Below are 24225 nucleotides of genomic sequence, written 5' to 3'. Positions count from 1 at the left end.
GCGGCTGTGAAAGGGCCATATTTCCGGGCTGAGGAGCAGCGCTCTGTACAGACCCTGACCGTCATAAGCTCTTGTTGCTGTCTTGTTAAACAATCTCGCACTGATTGCCTGGCACAAACAGCCCGGCCGGTGCTGGTCTGCGTCTCGCTGTTTAAGGACTGGCATGTTCTGCTCAAACAAATTACACCCTTTCAGCCGCTCGGCAGGGGGAGCGGGGGAGTGATTGGAGATTACCGGCAGCGGCTCCACATCCCAGACTATCCGAACAAATTTAACGAATTCGATGCCATACACCAGCCAGACACGGCTAATACTATACCCTAAGCTTAATGACTGGTCAACTGGCTTCTCAAGTAAGTATGCTATTCCACCGGCACAATGCCAGGGGCAAAGGAAAAGGACTTGGCATGGCTTAATATAAGAGTCTGCCAACCTTCTGTGCCCACATTGGTGGAGAGACTGCGGCATGATGCCAACCTTTCCGGCATACTCATACAATATTCTGCCTGTATGTGGAGGAGGTCTTACACAGCACGAGTGCAGTACCAAATAAACATATTCCCACCTAACCAACTGTCCCCTGGATCCTGTTCACTCGCAACTACTACGGTCATCCTCTTTTCTATCCTATACACCCTCACTCACATCTTCAATATATCCCTCTCTACAGGCTATTTCCCCACCCCTATAAAGCATGCATAGATCACTCCCATACTCAAAAAGCCCTCACTGGACCCCACCAACCTAAACAACTTAAGACCCATCTCATTGCTCCCATTCACCTCTAAACTTTTAGAATGCTTAGTCCACAACCATCTTCGCTCCTACCTCACTTACCCCTTACAGTCTGACTTTCACACACAGCCCTACTAAAACTCACTAAAGATTCACACACAGCCCTACTAAAACTCACTAAAGATTTACTAACTGCTAAAACCAATGGCCACTACTCTATACTTCATTACTACTAGACCTCTCTGCGGCCTTGGATACTGTTGACCACCTGCTCCTTCACAATAAACTCCAACTTCCTTGGCCTCCAAGATTCTGCTCTATCCTGGTTCTCTTACCTATCACAGCGCTCCTTCATTATTACCTTCAACTCTGTCTCCTCCTCTACATTTCCCCTTTCTGTAGGGGCTCTGTTCCTGGGCCGATTCTCTTCTCTATCCATACCTTCTCCCTTGGTCACTTGATAACCTCCCACAGCTTCCAATACCATTTCTACACCGATGAGACCCAAATCTATCACTCTACTCCTCACCTCACTCCTTCAGTCTCGTCTCGCATTACTAACTTACTGACATATCAGCATGGATGTTGCACCACTTCCATAAACTAAATCTCTGTAAAACCGAGTTGATGATAATCTCCCACCTGTGCCCCCCTCCATGACTTTTCCATTAAAAACAATTAAAAACAATAATGCAACCATCAATCGCTCCTCTCACACCAGAGTACTAGGTGTAATCCTAGACTCTGAGCTGTCCTTTCGGCCCCAAATCCAACAGTTGGAAAAAAAAAAAAAATAGCCCCTTTCTAACGAATGAAACCAGCAAGCTCCTCATTCACTCCCTTGTTATCTTTCATCTTGACTATTGCAACTCTCTTCTCATAGGCCTACCTCTCCATAGGCTATCCCCTCCTCAGGCTATCATGAATGCTGCTGCCAGACTCCGCTACCTTATCAACCGCTCAGTGTCTGCTACCCCTCTCCGCCAATCCCTACACTGGCTTCCAACTGCCCAGCAAAAGAAATTCAAAATACTAACTACAACATATGAAGCCATTCACAACTCTACCCCTGAGCTACATCACCAATGTTGTCGCCAAATATCACCCAAACCATCCTCTCAGCTCCTCTCAAGACCTCCTGCTTTCTAGCTCTCTTGTCTCCACCTGCCATGCTCATATCCAGAACTTCTCCAAAGCCTCTCCCATCTTCTGGAACTATCTATCTTAATCTGTGCTGCTATCTCTCAATCTCTTCAGGGAGACCTATCATGCTTCCAACTAATCTTTTATCACTTCCATCAGCTCACCGCCCACAGTTATAACCTTTTGTACCACTTGCTCCAACCTCTTAGATCATTAGCTTCCATGAGCAGAGCCCTCTTAACACTCTTGTATTTTTATTGTATTGTAACCATACTGTCTCTCTTTCATATTGTAAAGCGCTGCGTAAACTGTTGGCGCTATGTAAATCTTGTGTAATATTAATATTAATTTTCCCAGCAGAGGTTTATGCGGTTCTCCATTATTCTTAGCCAGCAATGGTGATGAGATAGCACCAAGCTTCTCTGCCAATGGGGAACTAACAAAACATTTGCTGATCATATCTTTGGTGGGCTGGATCCCTCAAGATTCAAATGCCCACATACATGGCACACATTAAGAGATCCAAAAACAGAAAAATATAGGAGTACTCAATAATGACGTGTTTTTATTTTTCTGAGTATAGAATGCAAGCATGAGTACATCTCAGCGATGGTGGTTCCTATACTTCTATCCTGACAGGAGATGGAGGGAGTCACCTTTGCCTAGAACCTTTTGTGCAGTGGCTCCCTAACCTCAATCATCAGGTACTACAACCAGGTCATATTTTAAGGATTTCTTTCACCTTGCAGAGGTCCTTTAAATCAATGTCAATGGTTTGGCATTTAGGACAGCTATTTTATGTAAGCAAAATTCCCAAAACATGACACGTTGGAGGTACGGAGGACAGAGTTTGGGAACCAAGCCTTCGAGGGTCAGTCCACTTGTATCTGACATACAGATCATCAGGGTAGTTGGTGAAGTTGGAACAAATAATCAGAGGTTCAAATCAGGAAGCTGCTTATCTATCTTCCTAGGGGATGACATGTCATGAGACAGGTCAACGTTCTGAGCCGCAGAGCAGGATTTCAGCACTCTTGAAGACCCCTGGCTTTCATCGCTGCGATACGCGCCAGTTTCCAGAGACTCTGAGCCAGGCACGCGGATGCTGGAAACGCTGTGTAAAGCTACGTGGGTGTCTGTGGACACTTTAATACAAATATTTGTTCAATCGGCAGTTCCTGAATAGAGCGAGATATTAATCAAGCTGGGAGCCGCTGCAGGGCAGGTTTTAAAAAAACCCATTACCACTATGAAAAAAAGTATTAATTTCCTCAGCCCGCAGCAATGCAAAGTGACAGAGAAAACCTACAGAGTGCCTACAGAGAGATTACAGCGGGGAGGGATCACAGTGCCGTGAGGGGGAGGGGGGGGGGGCGACTTCACAAAACATCAGAGTAATCTGCTGTCAGGACCTCCAAAGGGTTAAACTGGCCAGAGGACACAGAACAGGTTAACTGTGGCAAAGCCAGATCAGGATTGTTACCGCACATAAAAAACAAAAATATATAACTGCAATCTATAAATACTGAAGAGTATTAATTATTAATCAACCAACTGCTGAATCCTCATTTAAATCCCTCACCATGGAATAAGAGGAAGTGCAGAAGTAGACGAGTATGTACAATGATTACCCCACACTGGGGCCGAAGTGACGAACGTAAACCGACAGACACGTCTAGAGAGCCGGACAAAATGTCATCCAAGAGACAGAAGACTATACAGCTGGAATGGGGCCCAGCAGCCCGGGGGGGGGGGGGGGGGGTCACACTTCTATATGAGATAATGGATCAAAACATCATCTGCTCCCCCAAAGGACTTGTTCACACCATGTCCATTGATTTGCCTTTTTCTGCACACCACTGCATATGTATGATGTGAATAAGGCACATTGGGAGGAAGATGCTTTTCCACTTTTCTGCCATTACTCCCTTTTGTTAATGAATTGCGCCAAATTTCAGGATAAATTCCCTTGCCTCGCCCCCTCCCGCAGCCCCTTGGGACAAATCACATGTCCCAGGAGGCTGTAGGACCATTCACTCACGCATGCATAGTGGGGAGCTGGTTGCGGGAAGACCTCACTGGATTCCAGGCATCCAATTTTTAAAAGTACAGTAAAACCTTGGATTGCGAGCAGAATTCGTTCCGGAAACATGCTTATAATCCAAAGCACTCGTATATCAAAGCAAATTTCCCCAGAAGAAATAATGGAAACTCAGATGATTTTTTCCACAACCATTTATTCATAAGTCCTTCAGTTAATAGTCCATATAAAAATATTATAGCAATGTGATAGGTTGTGTAACCATAAAATGTCCATCCACAAATGGCGCCTCCACAAGGGGATTAGAAGCAAAATCCAGCAGGAGCTACAGAGTATAAAAGAGAAGAGAGGCGCCTCTCAGTGTAGCAATATGGTTACATTTAATGAAGGTTCAACATAAACCATCCTCCTCACCGCCGGCTCTCACCGCTGTCAGTCTGCAGTCATTACTGGGAAGACTACCCTGCAGTAGAGCGATCTGAAAGGGAGGCTTGAATCGCTCATGAAGGGCACCGTGGAATGGATGACATCGATGGCGGTGTAGAGGACGGTCTATGTGGACAGCTTTACCCCGGATCTCTGCATACTTAGATGTGCCTGTTTTAATCATCAACCATGCGAGTTGCTAAATGTTGTACCTTCATTAAAATGTACCCATATTGCTACACTGAGGCTCCATTCACATATAGGCATCTCAGATCGCGGGCAGAACTGCCGCGATTCTGCCCATGATCCCAAACCATTGCGAGATGCCCGTGCGATTCCCGTGACTTGCAAAGGCACCCCAAAACGCAGCTCAATTTTGCCACGATTGTCGCCCAAAGAATCGTGGTAAAATCATGCAAACAGAATCGTGGAACGCCTGTCAACCAAAAAAAGTACCAGGAACTTATTTTGGGCGACAGGCGTCTCGCGATTCTGTTTGCGCAATTGGTTGGGCAACAATCACAGCAAAATCGCGTTGTGTTTGGTGTGCCATTGCATGTCATGGGAATTGCACGGGTGTCCCGCGACTTGCAGTGGTTCAGGATCGCGGGCAGAGATCCAAGACGCTTATATGTGAATGGAGACTTAGAGGCGCCTCTCTTCTCTTTTATACTCAGTTGTGATGTTATTTATAAAAAAAATTTGCTGGTCTTGCAAAACTCTCTCAAACCAAGTTACTCTAAAACCAACGTTTTACTGGATTGCAGTGGCGGCCTGTCGATTGGGGGAGCAGGGGCACCGCCCCCCCCCCCTATCCATGCATCCGGCCCCCTAATCTACATGCAGGAAACCAGACGCAGCATGGATTCTAATGGGTTTTTTTTTTTTTTTTTTGAAGCATGTGATTAGAGCCAGGGGAAGCGGTATGGTGTGCGAGCTGGTGTGGTCTGGGGAGGAGGGAGTTGGTATGGGGTGCGAGCTGGTGTGGTCTGGGGAGGAGGGAGTTGGTATGGGGTGCGAACTGGTGTGGTCCGGGGAGATGGTGGTATGGTGTGCGAGCTGGTGTGGTCCGAGGGGGGAGGGGTGTTATGGTTTGCGAGCTGGTGCGGTCTGGGGAGATGGTGGTATGGTGTGTGATCTGGTGTGGTCCGGGGAGGTGGGGGGTGGTATGGTGTGCGATATGAAGCACATAACACACTGAAGCCTCTGTCCCTCCTTCCCATTGTAATTAGAAAAGAAAAGGGGGGGGGGGGTGTGACAAACAGTTGGTAAATAGTAAATAAATAGCAATGCATAAAAACACATTTGATAACACATGTAAATGCACACGTGGAATCATAAAACAGTACAGTGAAAAAGCTAGTAATGTTGAGAGCAAATTTTTATTTAAAAAAAAAAAAAAAAAAAAAGAATTCATTAACCGAAAGTAAAAAAACAAAGAAGATTTCAGAATTACAATTCACATGTGGTGAAACATGTTCGTCAATGACACAGTAAGATCATAACACATTATAGCGTATGGATATTGAATTAGGAGTGGATTGTATTAGTGGATCTCAATAAACTATACAATATTGGTTCATAATTAGCAAAAATGACATATAAAATCAGACATGTAAATGCATAAATTATAGTAAAAGAATTGCATCCTAACAGGCTTGACGCGTTTAAAAATCAGCAGCTACAGTAAACTGAGGTTACTCTTTCAATTTTAAGGATACTGTATAAAGATTGCAGGAAATGGAAGAGCCAACAATATAATCACTGCTATATCCATAATATATTTAAATGAATATGCAGTCGTTCTGCCTTAAATGAGTATTAAACCCTCAGCATTTTTTGCATTGAATACAATAAAAACATTTACCAGTAAATTATTTAAAATGGTTACCCTAGTACTTGCACTAAAATCTTTCAATGCTGCTGGCTCTTGCTCTCAGTGCTCCTTCCCTGAACTTCTGTTCTTCACAGAAAAGTGTCAACAGTGGACAGTGTAGTCTCCAGCCAGCCTTTTAGCTTGTATGAGGAGTAGGGGGGGGGGGGGGTGCTTTGCCCTGCTAGGTTATGGTTCTGTGTGTTTGTATTGACGCACACAGTGCAGAAAGACAACTCTAGTCCTTGCATAGAAGAGCGGCTCCTTAGAAAGTTAAAAGAGAAAGGAGTCACTCTGAAACAGGAAACTTGGGGCAGTGGTCATGGCACCAACTTAAACTGGAACACAGGCAAGGATTAAAAGATGAAGAAGCTGCATATTCCATAAATGATTAAATAAGTTGCCGAAAGTGCTTAAAACATTGAAGTTTTAATATCACTTTAACCTCAAAACTGACTGGAACTTTTATTTAAAGATGATCAAATAGATGGTTAAGAAGTTAAGAGTTTTACCCGTCGTTTTTTTTATTCCTGAGTAAGGAAAGGGGGTAGATTGGGTAATATGATGTAAGAATAGAAAGATATAAGAGAAGGGAAATTTTCAAAGGGAGATCAGCTACTTGCGCCTGAGGAAGTTTATTATAGAAGAAACATGTAGGTGGTTATGGTGGTTTTCCTACACTGACCTAATCATTTATTTATTTTTTTTACTGTTTTATGAGCTTTAAAATTACTTCAAAAATAAGACTTATACAATTTTTAATAAGATCTCCACTGTACACACATCTCCCTCTCCTTAAGGAGAAGTACAGCCAAAGCTTGTTTGGCACAGCAGTGACTGAAAGTCACCAGCTCTCAAGCTCTGCGAACCGAGCGATCAGCAGTCTTTGATTGCTCTGTTCTCAGCCCAAGAGCCATGGGGGCAGATGCAGCATAGGACTGATGCTGCATCCACCTAGGTATATATGATTTTTGAAAAAAAAAAAAAGCCCAACTTCTCTTTTAACACTCCATGTCCACAGGTACACTCAACACTTCCCTCATTCAACCTTGCTACTGGGGTTGCACTGTGCCAATACTAAGCATTTACACAAGTATATGTACTCATGCAAATGCTCCAGTACTAAAACTGATACCTTCCGGTCCGGTTTGCAGTGCGATTCCAATGCAAATTATAGTGTACGAGATTAAAATGCACTTGAACTGGACTGAAGTCGCACAGATTTTTTTTTTCAAATCACACTGCAAACAAGGTGTAAAAACTCACTGAAACGCACATGAAAACTGATGTCTCTGCAAGTGAAATCTGTGCAGTTTTCCTATCAGTTTTCATGCATGTATGGTGTTATTAAACCCTAAAAAACGACATTACAAAAAAGGTATGGGTAATTGGTTTCGGGGAGTATCAGTACTCGGTCTTCAAAAACTGGTATCTCTGCATCCCTACCTGCTACTATAGAGAAGGTTTGCTAAACTTGTTTCTAACACCTACCTAACCAAAAAAAGATGATGCAGAACTGAGTGTACCATTGAGTCTGCCCTATTGTTTTTTGTTTTAGTATAGATCTACATTTGTCCCAAGCATGTCTGAAGCCATTTACGGTTGACTGGCTCACTAACTCTGCTGGAAGTTTATTCTAAGCATTATCTACCTTTTAGCAAAATAATACTTTCTAAGATTAGTTTTGAACTTTCCTCCAGTTAGTTTGAGGTCATGTCCCTGTGTTCTTGATTTTGATTTCATATTGAAAAAAACTGCCCTCCTGAACCTTATTCACCACCTTGATGTATTTAAAGGTTTCAGTTATGTCTCCCTTTTCCCTTCTTTCCCCCAGACTGTACATATTAAGTTCCTGAAGTCTCTCCTGATGTGTTGGCTGGTACAGCTGGTGGGTACAGATGGTGGGTACTGTTGGTGGGTATTGGTGGCTGGCATTGCTAACTGGTACTGCTGGTGGGTACTGTTGGCTGGTACTGCTGGTGAGCACTGCTGGTACAGCTTGTGGGTATTGCTGGTGGGTACTGTTGGCTGGAATTGCTGATGGGTATTGCTGGCTGGTTCCTGACCCACCATTCCTAGAGCATCAGTGTGACAGGAGCCGGTGCTAGAGGAAGCATGCAGCTGCAGTAGAGAGCAGAGCCGATGCTTCCTGTATTGCTCCTGTCACAGGAGTACATTTGGCATCACTTCGCCAGTGACAAGAGCTGGCACTATACAGGAAGCATCGGCTCTGCTTCCTCTAGTGCTGGCTCCATTCTTCACAGTGATGCTCGGGGATGGTGGGTCGGGAGCCGACCCCGCCATCCCAGAGCAGGAGGTGGTGCTGAGATCCTGTTGGGGGGGCACAGTATGATGTTGGGGGGACATGGCCCCCTCTTGTGCCCCCTAGTGACACCACTTCTCACTAAAGATCTATATAGGGGGATCAGAACCTGCTTCCTCCTGCTCGTGATCCCTCTGGTGATGCATCCTAGAATTCTATTGGCTTTCCCAACTGCCTGGTCACACGGTTTGCTCATTTTCCAACCTTTTGTCCCCTGGACCCTTTTCCCTCTCAAATACTGTACTGCGGTCACCCTCTTGCTCTATTCTACACTTTCTAACTCACATCTTCAATCTCTCCCTCTCTTCTGGCATCTTCCCCAGCTCTCTAAAAGATGCAAAAGACACTCCCATACTTAAAAAGCCTTCTTTTGACCCCCTCCAATCTTAAACTATGCCCCATCTCCTTGCTCCCGTTTTCCTCTAAACTCTTTGAACGCCCGGTCTACAACCGACTAAGTGACCACCTCTTTAAGAATAACCTTCTTGATCCCCTTTAGTTTGGATTTCGCCCTCAACACTCCACAGAAACTGCTCTCCTAAACTCACAAATGATTTACTAAACCCAATGGTCCTACTCTTGGACCTTTTGGCTGCCTTTGATACCGTTGACCACCCCCTCCTCCTCAAAAAACGTTACTCCTTTGGTCTCCATGTCTGTACTCTTAGTTGGTTCTCATCCTATCTATCCCATCACACCTTCAGTGTCAATTACAATTCTACTTCCTCCTCTCCCTTTTTTTCGTTGGGGTCCCCCAAGTTTCTGCACTTGGACCTCACCTACTCTCGATCTTCACCTCCTCCCTGGGTCCACTGATAGCCCTCCATTGCTTTCAATATCATTTGTACACTGACGGCACCCAAATCTATCTCTCTACCCCTCAACTCACTCCATCAGTCTCCTCACACATCACTAATTTACTGACTGTCATATCAGTCTAGTTGTCACTCCACAACCATCAACACGTCCCCCCATGCACACGTCCCCCCATGCCAGGGTGATAGGTATACTTCTGGACTCTGAATTCTCCTTTTGACCCCATATCCTATCACTGTTCAAAGCTTTTAGCCCCAAAACCTCTAAATACGCCCCTTCCTAACCAATGACACCACAAAGCTTCTAACTCACTCACTGATTATCTCTCGCCTTGACTACTGCAACCTCCTCCTCCTCATTTGATTACCTTTAAATAGGCTATCCCACCCCCATTTTAAGTCCATCATAATTGCTGTTGCCAGACACATCCACCTTACCAGCCGTTTAGTGTCTGCTACCCCTCTCTGCCAAACCCTTCATTGGCTGCCACTGACCCAAAAAATCAAATTCAAAATAATAGCAATAACTTACACTGCCATCCGCAACTTGGCTCTCTGCTTCATCACTAACCTAGTCTCAAAATACCAAGCTAAGTGTTCTCTTCGTTCCTCCCAAGACCTCCTGTTATCTAGCTTCTTTGTCACCTCCTCCCATGATTACCTTCAGGACTTTTCCTGAGCCTCTCCCCATCCTATGGAACTTCCTACTTCACCTGTATTAAGTTACCAGCTCACCAATGTCCAACAAGTGATAAGATACCCTGATAAGATAAGATACCCTGAATATACACTGTGACACAAGTATGAATTAGACCAATTTATGGGGCTTGGAGGCCTTGTAATGGGGACAGCCCAATGACCCCATATATACCACTATAAATGCCCTCCCTTTTTGGACAGGGGCACAGGAAATGTGTGAGATATTCTAGTTTGAAGGGAAAGATAATAATGGATGCAGCAAGGTTTTTTAATGAAAAGTGAAATTTTCATCTCATGAAAGTTGTTGCACAAGTTATGCTGAATAAAGTACATCTGTGGCTAGGGTGGATGATGGATGATAAAGTGGCACTTCCAAGCTCTCCGACGTGTGCAAAGTCGATTGCTAAAGATTCTAGACACCACAAAGGGCCAAACCACTCCACTATGAGAAAAGCAACCATTCATGGTCACACTCATACTCCTATTGGTCAAAAAGTGTGATTAGTCCCTTGTTGGTCAACAGGGAGAAAAGGAGGGCTTTCACAGGGTCACTTGCAATGGTTTCTCCAAAACTGTAGTAGTCGTTTTTTCCAGTGCTAATGTATATTCTTCAACCTCCACCATAAATCTACAAAGCTTTCTCACTATAAAATTCTACCACAAATCTCCCACTGGTTTTCCACCTCTGAATTCTTAATCTACTTTTAATCCTCCAGTCTGTCGCTTCAAGCTACATCTTCCACAACCCTGGGTGTCTGACAACACAATCCCCTCCCGTCAGAGACACATTTGAAGGGACACCAGAAATGTCCCCTGAAGCACAGTGAGCTAGGCGGGAAAAGGTTACAATGTCCCATCAGGCTCCAAACAGATGCTTTTTGTGTATAAATCACACACAGCACAGAAGGCTCATAATTAGAAAATGCATAATGATACATAAATTACTACAGCAGCATAAGCAAATACAGCGAGACAAAAGCATTCCCTATAGACCAACATGGTTAAAAAAGAAACAAATATAGAGAACATATATACATAGAGCACTACACCCCCAACATGACTGACCACTCAACATGATCATAATACAATTCTATTACACCTCTTCAGTCTTCAAGTCACTCCACAGATTTTCAATGGGGTTTAAGTCTGGGCTCTGACCAGGTCATGCAAGGACATTTTCCTTTTTTATCCTTTAACCACTGTGTGGTCATTTTTGCTGTGTGCTATGGGTCATTGTCAAGTTGGAAGGTAAACCTTCTTCCCATTGACAACTTTCTGGCAGAAGGCAGCAGATTTTCCTCAATAATTTGACGGCATTTTACCCCATCTATTTTTCCTGACAAGTGCTCCAGTCCCTGCTGCAGAGAAACACCCCCATAAACAGGATTTTACTACCTCTATGCTTTACTGTAGGAATGGTGTTTTTTGGATAGTGAGCTTTATTGGATTTCCGCCAGACATATCATTTGGTGCTGAGGCCAAATCATTAAATTTTAGTCTCATCCGACCATAACACATTTTTTTCAATGTGGTCTCAGAGTATTCAAGGTGCGTTTTGGCAAAGCTCAGTCATGACTGCATGTGGCCTTTCTTGAGGAGTGGCTTTTTTTGCAAACCCTCCCATGGAAGCCACATTTGTGAAGAATTTGTGATATTGTTGTCACATGCACACAATGACCACTCTTTGTAATAAATTCCTGAAACTACTTCAGAGTTGCTGTAGACCTCTTGGTAGCCTCTCTGACTAGTTTCCTCCTGGCTCATTCATCCAGTTTGGAGCAATGTCCTCATCCAGGGAGGGATTATGTTGTACTAAATACCTTCCACTTCTTAATAGACTTCACTGTTCTTTTAGGCATTAAAAAAGCCTTTGTATCCATCTCCTGACTTGTTCCTGCCCACAACTTTATCCTGGACATCCCAGTGACAGTGCCTTGCCAACCATAGTTATTTGTTTGCTTCAGTTGCACTGAAATGCTCCAAGAATGCTCTTTTCATGCTGAGCTAATCAAAATGACCACAGCTGATCACAGCTGAAAGTCAAATGGCTGTGTGTGCCATTAAGAAGGTAATTAGCTACACCTGATTGAGTTTAGAAGTCATTTTAGGAGGGGGTGATACTTTTTTCCAATACAGTGATTGTTTTTGAATTTTTTTCAGACATGTTGGTGTTGTATCTTTCACTTGGATGTTCTAAGGCTACATTTACACCTGAGCGTAGCGTTTTCGCGCATTTTTTTACTGCGATTTACAGGCGTTTTTACAGGCGTTTTTAGATTGAATAGAGACCAATGGAAAATGCCTGTAATCTGCCCAAAAAGAAGCTCATGTACTTTTTTGAGCGTTGGGCGTTTTGCTTACAGCGTCAAAACACTCAGATGTGAACAGGGGCCATTGAAATGAATAGGATTTGTCTTGTTGGGCGTTTTGAGAGCTGATCCTAGAGCAGAAAAACTCCCCAAAAACGCCCCAAAACGCCTACATGTGAACGGAGCCTTAGTTGCACTGAGTAAAAACAACTGGATAAAACAAAAACTGTGCCTTTCTTAATTTTAAACTGCAAAGCAACACAATTTAATTATTTTAAAGGGGGGGGGGGTATTATTTTCTATACCCACTGTAAATTAATAGGAAGAAGTCTGATTCTTGTACTGTAGAGGAGATTACAGAAGTGACAGGTGATGAGATGGTGAAGAATTACCAGGACAGGAAGTAACATAGTAGAAGACGATATTGTGAATTGTTGGAAGGGTTACCTTTTTTAAACACAGCAAGCTGAAGAAATGTTTTTTTAGGGCTGGTGTGAGTCACCAGTTGGGGTTGTTATACTTAAACGCTTAGACTGGAAACCTATTACATATTATTGTCCTCACAATACGCTGTTGATTTTCAAGATGTGTGACAAATTCTGGACGTTTGTACTAATTTTATAGAGAAGTTGGTAGAAGCAATTTACCTTCAAATTATTTTATTTTTCAATTGTTTTTCTACATAGGTCATCTGCTATCCCTTCCCAAGACCCTTTACACACTATCCCAAGAAAGATTGCATTGGTGAACCTTTGTGTGAGATATGGACTCACAGAGCCAGAGAGCTCTCAGGATCAGTACAAATCAGGGCAGCTCTTCTCTTTGCTCACTATACCTGCCAGACAGATTCCCAGTCTATAAACAGCCATTTACAGTGCCTTGAAAAAAGTATTCATACCCCTTGACATTTTCCACATTTTGTCACGTTACAGCCAAAAACGCAAATGTATTTTATTGGGATTTTTTGTGATAGACCGACACAAAGTCGCACATAATTGTAAATGAAAGGTGTTGAATGATAAATGGTTTTCAATTTTTTTTACAAATAAAGATCTGAAAAATGTGTGGCGTGCATTTGTATTCAGCCCCCGAGTCAATACTTTCTAGAACCACCTTTTGCTGCAATTACACCTGCGAGTCTTTTTGGGTATGTCTCTACCAGCTTTACACATCTACAAAAGTTTTGGGAAGGACACAAATTCATTTTCACAAAGTCTGCTGCTTTTTTATATCTTTTTTTAGATGTTACTATGGGATACTGAAGTATAATTACATGCATTTCATACAGTAAGTGTCAAAGGTATTTATTGACAATTACATTAAGTTTATGCAAAGAGTCAATACTTGCAGTGTTGACCCTTCTTTTTCAAGTCCTCTGCAATTCTCCCTGGCATGCTGTTAATCCACTTTTGGGGCCACGTTCTGACTGTCAGCCCATTCTTTCATAATCAATGCTTGGAGTTTGTCAGAATTTGTGGGGTTCTCTTTTTTTTTGTTCATCCGCCTCTTGAGAATTGACCACAAGTTCTCATCGGGATGAAGGTCTGGGGAGTTTCCTGGTCATGGACCCAAAATTTTGATGTTTTGTTCCCCAAGCCACTTAGTTATCACTTTTGTCTAATGGCAAGGTTCTCCATCATGCTGGAAAAGGCATTGATCCTCACCAAACTGTTCTTGGACGGTTGGGAGAAGTTGCTTGGGAGGATGTTTTTGTACCATTCTTTATTCATGGCTGGGGTCTTAGGCAAAACTGTGAGTGAGCCCACTCCCTTGGCTAAGAAGCAACCCCAAACATGAATGGTGTCAGGATGCTTTCCTGTTGGCATGACACAGGACTGATGGTAGCACTCACCTTTTCTTCTCTGGACAAGGTTTTTTCCTGGATGCCCTAACCGATCGGAAAGGGGATTCATCAGAGAAAATTACTTTCCTCCAGTTCTCAGCAGTCCATCCTGAGAGACCGACCTCCATTGTTCACAATGCAGCAGGGCAGCCACTCGGCATGGGACCCAGAACAGAAGAAGGTGGAGATCACTGGAGTAGCTTTGTCTATACCAGCGATTTCCAACTTCCTGGGACATCAGCCAGCTATAGTATATACAGTTATGTTGATCCAAGCTGGACTAATGCAACTATGTATAAAAAAAGAAAAAAAATCTATACCTGGAATTCTTCTTTAACCACTTCCAGACAGCCTGACGCATATATACTGCTGCAGGGTGGCCCCGCTGTGTAAAATCACGTACACGTACGTCATTTTATGCACGAGATCTGGGGTACCTGAGCACCGCCGGAGCCCCACTCCCACTGTGATTGGACACAGCAGGAGCCAATCAGTGTATCTGGCGGCCGCAATGGCCACTGGGACCTGCCTATCGTTCCAAGGAGAGGCAGAACGACCGTCTGCCTATGTAAACAGGACAGACCGCTGTTCTGTCACAGGAAAATGGAGATCTTGTGTTTTTGCTAAGCACAAACACGGGTCTCTGTCTTTCTACAGTGCAACCATCCCCCACCTAGTTAGAAAGCACTCCCTAGAAGCACACTTAGCCCTTTGATCCCCCCAGATGTTAACCCCTTCCCTGCCAGTGTCATTTATACAGTGACCATGCATTTTTTTTTTAGCACCGTTCACTGTATTGGCGTCACTGGTCCCCAAAAAATTGCTGATCGCCGCCATTATTAGTAAAAAAAAAAAAAGTCCAAAAATCTATCCCATAACTTTTGTGCAAACTAAGCAAACTAATCAATATTCGCTTATTGGGATTTTTTTTACCAAAAACATGTAGCGGAATACATATTGGCCTAAATTGATGAAGAAATTTGATTTTTTTTACTGGATGAGTTTTATAGCAGAAAGTAAAAATATATTTTTTTTTTCAAAATTGTTGGCCTTTTTTGGTTTATAGTGCAAAAAATAAAAACCGCAGAGGTGATCAAAGACCACCAAAAGAAAGCGCCATTTGTGGGGAAATAAAGGACAATTTTATTTGGGTACAGCGTCACACGACTGCGCAACTGTCAGTTCAAGCAATGCAGTACCGTATCGCATGGTCTGGTCATAAAGGGAGTAAAACCTTCCAGGGCTGAAGTGGTTAAAGCACAATGTCAGTCTCTCAATCAACCATGACTATTTGCAATCCTTATGCTGCCATCATTAGTAAATAGATAAAAAGCATATCATATTCACTTATTTTAAACTTTTTCTTCCTGAAACAGCTACTTCCTGATTTCCAGACCTAGACAAATGACATCCCAGGAGTCTTCAAGGGGGGTTGTCTCAACCAAGCACACCTTCCTGCTTGCATGCCTGAGATAAGGGCAGATAGATCCCAGGCCCCTTTCTCACGAGCGTCATTTGTTCAGTTCAGTCTGGGTAGAAAGGCCCCCGCTGACATATGAGGATTTGAGGACTGTTAAAGCTGAACTTCACTATTGCAATCAACAAAGACTATTTTTAATTCTTATGCTGCTAGCATTAATACATAGATAGTAAGGTTTATTTATTTACTTGTTTTAAGCTTTTTCTTTTACATTTCTTTGGTTACTGCCTGGTTTCTGGCCTAGGCAAATTACGTCATTCATCCCAGGAGCCTTCATTGGAGGAGGGGCTTTCTCAGCTTAGCACACCCTCTATCCTGTATGCTTGAGCTAAGGGCAGATGGAATCTAGGAAGTAAATGCTACATTAATTATCTGCCCTTACTAAAGATGGCCACTGCTAGGGGGGTGTTTTTTTTAATTGATTTCTTAACAAAAAAAAAAAAGCATGGAGACATGAATAGACAGGGGAGAGTTTGCTTTGAATATTAAAAATGAATTAAATTGTGTTTTTGACTTGTGATGCAGTGCAGTTCTGCTTTAGGGAAATAGAAAATGAATTACACACACCAACGGAACCCAATGAACTTCAGGGTGGAACAAAAAATACCCCCCCTCCCCCTGCACTGCAAGGGTTAAATGCTGGTTATGTCTAGGGGTGCCAGAATAAGGACATATACTTATACTGGAAAGTGCAGTGCAGCCTCCTCTTTAAGTCACTCACTTCTGAGTCGCAGACTACCCCCTCCTTCCCCTCTTCCCACATGCAACGCAGGGACCACCTACGGGCCAACGTTTTTTTGTAGAGGAGGACAGATCTGAAGCCTGTTGGAACAGGGAAAAGGGTAAGTAATAGAGCCTCTGCCCCTATGAGTCACCCCAATACAAGGGTGTATTTGTGTTCCAGCCCTGAGTCCAGCTTCAATATTTTCTGCACCATTTGGACTCACCCCTTCAATCTCACAGCATAATAATCTATGAAATTCCCAGACAACCTCCATAAATCGATTTACTACTGGTATGTGAGAAATAGCATAAGCAGAAGGGTGGCTCAGCTCTTTGGAAGCGTTCTAAACATGAAAGGGCCAATGATGTGCCTGAGCTGTCCACCCACCATCATGCAGAGGAAAAACAGAATTACATGTTCAAAAGGTCGAGTAATTGGAGTAATACCATACAAACCTTCATTTCCGATTCTTATTGCTTTTATTTTTATTTTTTTGATGAAGTTAATGAGGGCATTGGAAAAGTCTACAGGTGAATCAGAAGCCCCCTTTAATTCAGAAGCTGTACCAGGATGATGTGACTCGGTACTGCTGATATAATAATGCGTCTCTAGAGGAGCGGAGTGCCTGTTCGGAGCTGTCACTGGCCTCATCTCACGCATGAAGAACTAATGTCATGGATGAGGCGAACAGAAAATGCCGACAAGCAGCCATTAATCTTACTCAGGGGGAGCCAGCCACTCACTGGCAGGTAGGAACACAATACAACATCTGTTCTGCTGGCAGGCCTGTCACATGTGTCCCCGTACATGCCCTCCACGTGAGCCCTGCCAGTTACACGCAACGCGTCAGGCCGGCTCCCGCCTGACAGGCTCATCAATTAACACTTACACAGGCCAGACTTTCTGTGTGCGGACATGTAGAACACAACACCTATCTCGTATAGCTGTATTCCTTGCCATGCCCATACCAGCCAATTCCTCCTTCCACATGCATTAGAAAGTGCTGGTTCCAGCAGATACTGCCCACTCAGAAAGGAACCAGCTTCCTATTCCTACAAGTACCCATCTAAGGGCTTGCTCCCACTATAGCACATGTGGTTATGAATGCTGTAAATGCGTATGCACATTGTGATTTGTTCTTGAAGGGTTAGTCCACCATTTTACAAGAAATGAAAAGGTTAGGCAACTCACAACACCCTCCTTACCCCTCTGGTCCTCGATGAACGTACCTTAGGTGATTCCCATCTTCAGAAAACCTCTCCAACTTTAACAGTCCAGAAATTTAAAAACACCACTACACATCGTTGGGGGGTGGGTGTTTATCAGCATGACGCAAGCAATGGTGAGCACCCATTGGTCAGCGCTGGTTATGTAACCCCCACACTGAATAATGAGGATATCCAGCATCCTGGAAGAAAGGAGCCTCAAAAGTATTCTCATCGGTTAGTATGCTCACGTGGCCAGCACTGACCAATGAACGATCACAGTTACTTGCCTTACAGTATGCTTTGACACATCCTCCAGAGCCGTTTAGTGACAAATGACTCCCCATTCACACTTCGAGATTTGGAATCGCCTTGATTCCAGCAAGACATGCAACACACGTTCGAGTGCCATTTTGACTGAATGCAAAACGGAATTGCTCAGCAATCAGGGCAAAACGCGCCTTTAAAAATCACTTGAAGCTTGTCGCTCATAAAAAAGGAGGGCTTTTTTTTGGGTAACAAACAATTATAGGGCAGCCCATTCAAATGAACATGGACAAAAAACAGAATCATGTGTAGCACTTCCCCCTTGAGGACTGCCAGATTTCACTTTTTCATGTCCCCCTGAGTTACCATTAACAACCTTGATATGCACAGTCTCTCGCTCCTTCTTGGCTTGCTCCAGTAACCAGTCCGGGGTATGTTTTTGTGTTTTATTATAAATTAGGGATGGGAGAAGGGAATAATGAGATACTCCAAATTAACTATTCACAATGTTGGAGGACCTCTATCTTTAGATACAGCCAGGCTGTTGATTCACCCTGCCACCAAGGTGAACTTAGTTTTGAGTCTCTTTCTTAAGATGACTTGATGTGTTATCTTCAGGAAACTCTCCTCAGTATCCTCTCTCTCTTGACTGCCAACGCCCGTCCACTGACTATCCTACTCCTGGGTTGGCCCCCTCAGGTCAGGCCCCTTTACACGAGCCCCTGTACTCACGATACTGTTTTTCCAGGGTCTCCAGTGTCTCCCATCCAGTCAGCTCTCCTGGACCTTTGGGTTCAGCTCCGTTCCTCTGGCCCTCAGGACGACCTCCTGCGACCACATGCCGCTGCTACAGAGGAGGAGACAGACGCCCCCTTCCCTCCAGGACTCTGCTCTCCAACCAAAGACCCCTTAGCACATGTGCTCCTGGCTTTTATACAGTAACCCAGAATGCACTTGCCACTGCCAATCACCAGGACTGTATCAAAGCCTATGCATTCAAAAACTATACTTTCTCACTAGCACCTACCTAGGAGGGTGCCACACTTGTAAGAATTGCGCTTTAAAAATTGTGAGTGGGAACGCTTGTTCCCGCTATGCACAATGTAGATGGGGCCCCAAAGTGCTGATTATACTGGCTGGAGAGGAAGGAAGGGGGACACATCATGTACATGCAGTTCTAGTAACCATTGTTTAAAGCTATTTTTTCCATTCTACATTGTATTCTGCTCATCATATCTGGGTTGTACAAGGCTAGATACATTTGTTCAGTTTTTTTTTTGTATTGCAAACCTGTATTGTCTGAAAATACTTAATAAAAGATTAAACAAAAATGTACATGCAGTGGAGACCGGAGGAGTGGGGAGAGTGCAATCAGTTTGTTCACCTTTTAATGTTTTTGTAAAAAGATGAACTAACCCTTTAAAAGGACACGCACAATGAAATGATGTTATCACTATGTTGATGGCAGTCACCTACTGAAATACTTGCACAAGAGCTGGAAGCAGCCAGGATTCTTTTCTGCGCTGTGTGGTGTTGGGCATGGACCCACAGTGAAGAACTCAATTGGGGCTGAATGTAATTATTTTAGTAGATGGTTGCAACGGAGGGGCTGAGGGGAAACATAAAAAAACATCTTCACTAACCCACTGTGTGGCAGACTTGGCCGAGCTGGAGGATGAGTACTGGGAGGACGTGCTGGAATCCTGCAAATTAAATCTAACTTCCATTCGTCTATCTAGATACTGGCCCCATCATAGCACTTTGTGCCCCAGATGTGGTGAGACCTGCGGCAATTTTTTTACCATTTGATATGGTCATGCCCTATCATCCAAGGCTACAGGTCACAGGTGGTCGGGTTTCTACATAATTGAATGGGCTTCCTGTTAAATCTTTGCCCTATATAATGTCTTCTGGGCCTCCAACCCAATGCGAAGAGCGACAAACATCTCCATATTTTCTTGCAACAAACACTTTCCATGGCTAGAATGTTAATTGCTCAGGTTTGGCTCAGGGCATCGCCACCAACAGTCCAAGATTTGGTGGCTTCCTTTAATCTTACACTGCCATATAAGAAAATCATTTACATTCATAGAGGGTGCCCAGCTAAATAACATATGATTTGGGATAGATGGTTAGATCAAGCCTCTATATGTACAGATGAGGAGTCTGTAGATACGCGAGTGTCAACTTCCTGCTGCCTATATTTAATCTAAGGTATTACGAGACATGGGCTATGTATAAATTGGTACTATCGCTGACTGTTTCACTGCCAATGCGCTACTGTAATATATGGATCTCGGTGTTATGTGCCAAGTCTTCTTTTATTTGACTGCATTGCTGGAGTACGTTACTGCTATTTTATACAATTCCCTGTTTCTGTATGGGAATCATCCTTTTTGAAGTAATCTGTAATGGTGTTTATTGTACTGATTTTTTTTTATGCTTCACTCCTAATTAAGAGTTTGTTTTTAATAAAAAAAAAAAAAAAAACCCACACAACATCTTTACTAAGGGCCTATTTACACCATTTGCACTGAGCAGCCTCACCCAACGCATTCTCCATGCATGGACAAGGCAATCTGCCCTGAATTCAGTTTGCATCACTGTGCTGCAATGGTGTGCAGTAAAAGTTGGAGATGCTGCATTTTTATGCAACCAATCGTGTTGTGACACACGACGCCCCATTGCACTGTGGTGCATAAAGATAAATAAATCGTATTTTTGACATTTTAAGGGGGAAAAAAGTAAACCTTGTGATGCATGGTTACAATGCATCAGCACCACTTTCTTCACAGCGCACACCGGCTGCTGTGTTATAATGTGGCCACAGGTGTGAATGAACCCTAAAAGAAAATTTGTTCTTCCATTTTACCACAGTGCACAGATACGAATGTGGTCCTTCTGACCCAATTTTCCTTATTGCGTAGTTACGTAGTTAATCTAGTTGAAAAAAGTCCATCCAGTTCAACCAACATAGAAAAAAAAAAAAACACACACACACACAAATATAAAACCTCCATAAGTCCTTGTTCAATCCTATACCCACAGTTGATCCAGAGGAAGGCAAAAACACCCCAATAAAGCATGATCCACTTTGCTGCAGCGGGGGAAAAATACACCTTCCAGATTCCCCAAGAGTAGGTCAGGTATTCCCTGGATCAACTTTCCTATAAATGTTAGTACCCAGTTATATTATGTACATTTAGGAAAATATCCAGAACTTTTTTCAAACAATCCACTGTGCTAGCCAGAACCAGCTAGGAGGGAGTCTATTCCACATTTTCCCAGCTCTTACTGTGAAGAAACCTTTCTATATTTGGAGATGAAATCTCTTTTCCTACAAACATAAAGAGTACCCCTTTGTCCTCTGATGACCTTAAAGCGGAGTTCCACACAAAAGTTGAACTTCCGCTCATTTGCTTCATTCCCCCCCCCCTGTTTTTGACAGGTACCCTTCCCTACTTCCCGAAGACGGCGCCGCAACGCTGTTCCTCAGAAGCTTGGCCCCCTCCTCTTTCCAACGCTGCCGAGCCAATCCGAATGCGGAGCGTGCTTCGCGCATGCGCAGTAGGGACCCGCCCATGAAGCCGCAAGGCTTCACTGCCAGGGTTTCCTTACTGGCAATGGCGGCGGCAGCACCTGACAGCCGATGGAAACATTGGCTGCGGTGCCGACATCGCTGGACTCCAGGACAGATAAGTGTCCTAATATTAAAAGTCAGCAGTTACAGTATGTGTAGCTGCTGACTTTTAATTTTTGGAGGGGGAGACTGGAACACCACTTTAAGGTTGAGTTCACTATATGGACTTGTCAAGAGAGAATACATTCAGTTCCTCTAATCCTCATAGCTGAGCTCCTCCATGCCTCTGATCAGTGTAGTTGCCCTTCTCTGCACTTTCTCCAGTTCCCCCGATATCCCTTTGTATATTACAGATGAGGTCTTACTAATGCTTTATACAGGTGCAAAATGATACCTCTCTCTCTGGAGTCCATACCTCTCTTAATATAAGAACGGATTTTGATCGCTTTGGAAACCGCAGCTTGGCATAGCATGCGAATATTAAGCTTATGGTCTACCAGAACACCCAGATCCTTCTCCATTGATTTCCCCAGTTGTACTTCCCACGAAAACGTGTGCAATTATAAATATCCATAGTTTGAATGAGCCTCAAGTTTCAGTTGCAACATTTGTAGTATTTTCCAACATTACACTTCCATTAAAAATCTGCTAGTTCGTTGTCTATTATCGAAACACCTCCCGTTAACACCCTGTTTAAGTCTGGGGTTTTTCTTTAGGGCCAATTCACACTCACCCTCAGCCAAATTGCAAAGCAGCTGCAGCAATTCAGGACTCAAGCCGCTCTGAGCTGCCAGCAGTGTGGTGCACGATTCAGTGAGCTGCACTGTCCCCCTTCATTTGTACAGTCTTTATTTGAAGTGCACAAAAAGTTCACTTCATTCACTGCAATGTTTTGCGGCACTTTGCGCTGCCCTACATTGCAGTGCGAATTGGGCAAGTGCACTCCGCTAAAATGCAGCATGTCAGCATTACATCACAGCACGCTGCAGCGCTAGGCTGTGTTGTAGTGTAAACGGGACATCTTAGATTGTAAGCTCTAATGAGCAGGGCCCTCTTATTCTAAATTGTATTGTAACTGTAATGTCTGCCTTCATTTTGTAAAGTGCTGAGCAAACTGCTGGCACTATATAAATCCTGTATAATAATAATAATAACTATAAGACGCAATTGTTTCCTGTGTGTCCCTGCGATGGCAGACGGTTTACTATGTGTAGAATGTCAGTCACTGCATATAGCGTGAATTGGCCCTGAAACTTCTAACAGCAGGTAGTGGAGAGAATGTGGACCAAAATAAGGATGGTCCCAGGACTGTGAACTTCTTACATTGATTATAGAGAATTGAAAAGACCTTAAGATGAAGTACAGGAGATGGATCTAAAACAGGCAATAATAAATGGCAGACCGTGGTCCAGGCCTGGACTGAGTGACGGTGCAATTTGGACCACTGTGGCTGTGCTACTTTTCAGCTTAGGAGTGTCTCTCTGTTTTTCACAGACACCCTGTAATCTCCAGATTCCAACCCCAAAGAACGCACGGCAGTGCTAGCAAGCAATCACCAGCTTGTTAACATGAAAATTTAGGTGGCGCCTTCGCCCCTTCTAGAGCTGCGATACCTCCTGAACTAAGGAAAAGGAAGCTGTGATGGGAAGGGGGCACTGCATTGTAAAGGGAGGGGGGGCTGTGGTAAGAATGTGAAAAAAGGGGGGGGGGGATGTGACATGGAAGAGGATATGTATGCCACCTGTGCTTTTAAGACGGTGGGAGCTGTGATGTGAAGGGGGGACTAAGGACACTGATATAAGGGAGGGACCGTGATGTGAAGGGGAGGGCAGAGGACACGGACATAAAGGGGAGACTATGATGTAAAAGTAGGTGGGGAAGGGAGGGGCCGTGATGTGAAAGATCTGAGTCATAGAATAGCATAGGAGAGGGTCAAAACCCCTGTCTGCTTGTTTTTTTGTTTGCCATCTGTGGCCCATTGGGAGGGAATTACCTTTATTTCCTTTCCAAAAGTCATAACAGGAAGTGAGTATAACTCCTCCCTTACACAACTGTCACTGGAACTGGTGTCCCCATTGGAAGATGTACCTGCATTTATTCAGTAACAATTCCAACATTTTAGGATTTTCCCTCACCTGACAAATTGATGTCAGTGGATGTATTTTAGCTTCATACATTTTTCATCTTAATGTATGTAAGAAAGATCCACTTACTATGTGAAGCTGTAGGAAATCCATTAGCCCGGTCGCGCTGTCAATGCGCACAAGGATTCCGTCTTTCACCGTAGTGCTGAATCCCACCGCGAGTCGGTCAGTGCGTGTGCTGGGCCTGTCGTTATGAGGCCAGGTGTACAGGATAAGCCCTCCGCTCTTCCCAAATATGTACGTCGCCCCAGCTGTAAGGAAACAAAAGGGTAGATTGTCAGATGACCCCCGAGGGTCCGGTATCCACACCCAGAAGGATGCTAAACATATACACATATTTTATATATATATATATATATATATATATATATATATATATATATACATATATATATATATATACATATATATATATATACATATATATATATATATATATATATATATATATATATATATATATATATATATATATATATATATATATATATATATATATATATATATATATATATATAATAATGTTTGTAGATCACTAGCCAAGTGCAGCTTGGAGTTTAGCTTGTAGCTTTCCATTTGTTAGATTAGGCTTTTTATTCTAATAAACCCCCAACATTC

The 24225-nt window shown here is 43.4% G+C and overlaps 1 protein-coding gene across 3 annotated transcripts in view; it reads right to left on the bottom strand.

Moving 5' to 3' along the window:
• NRXN3 (neurexin 3) overlaps window positions 1-24225 on the bottom strand; it is a 748840-nt gene that overhangs the window by 141245 nt on the left and 583370 nt on the right. For all 3 annotated transcript variants that reach the window (XM_082275286.1, XM_082275285.1, XM_082275287.1), the window contains one exon: window positions 23677-23858. In XM_082275286.1, the coding sequence (XP_082131412.1) occupies window positions 23677-23858 (182 nt within the window). The remainder of the gene's footprint in view (window positions 1-23676; window positions 23859-24225) is intronic.

This window comes from Pelophylax lessonae (assembly GCF_965119305.1).
Source record: "Pelophylax lessonae genome assembly, chromosome: 13".
NCBI classification, from domain to species: domain Eukaryota; kingdom Metazoa; phylum Chordata; class Amphibia; order Anura; family Ranidae; genus Pelophylax; species Pelophylax lessonae.
This window is presented reverse-complemented; position numbering and strand designations above follow the sequence as displayed.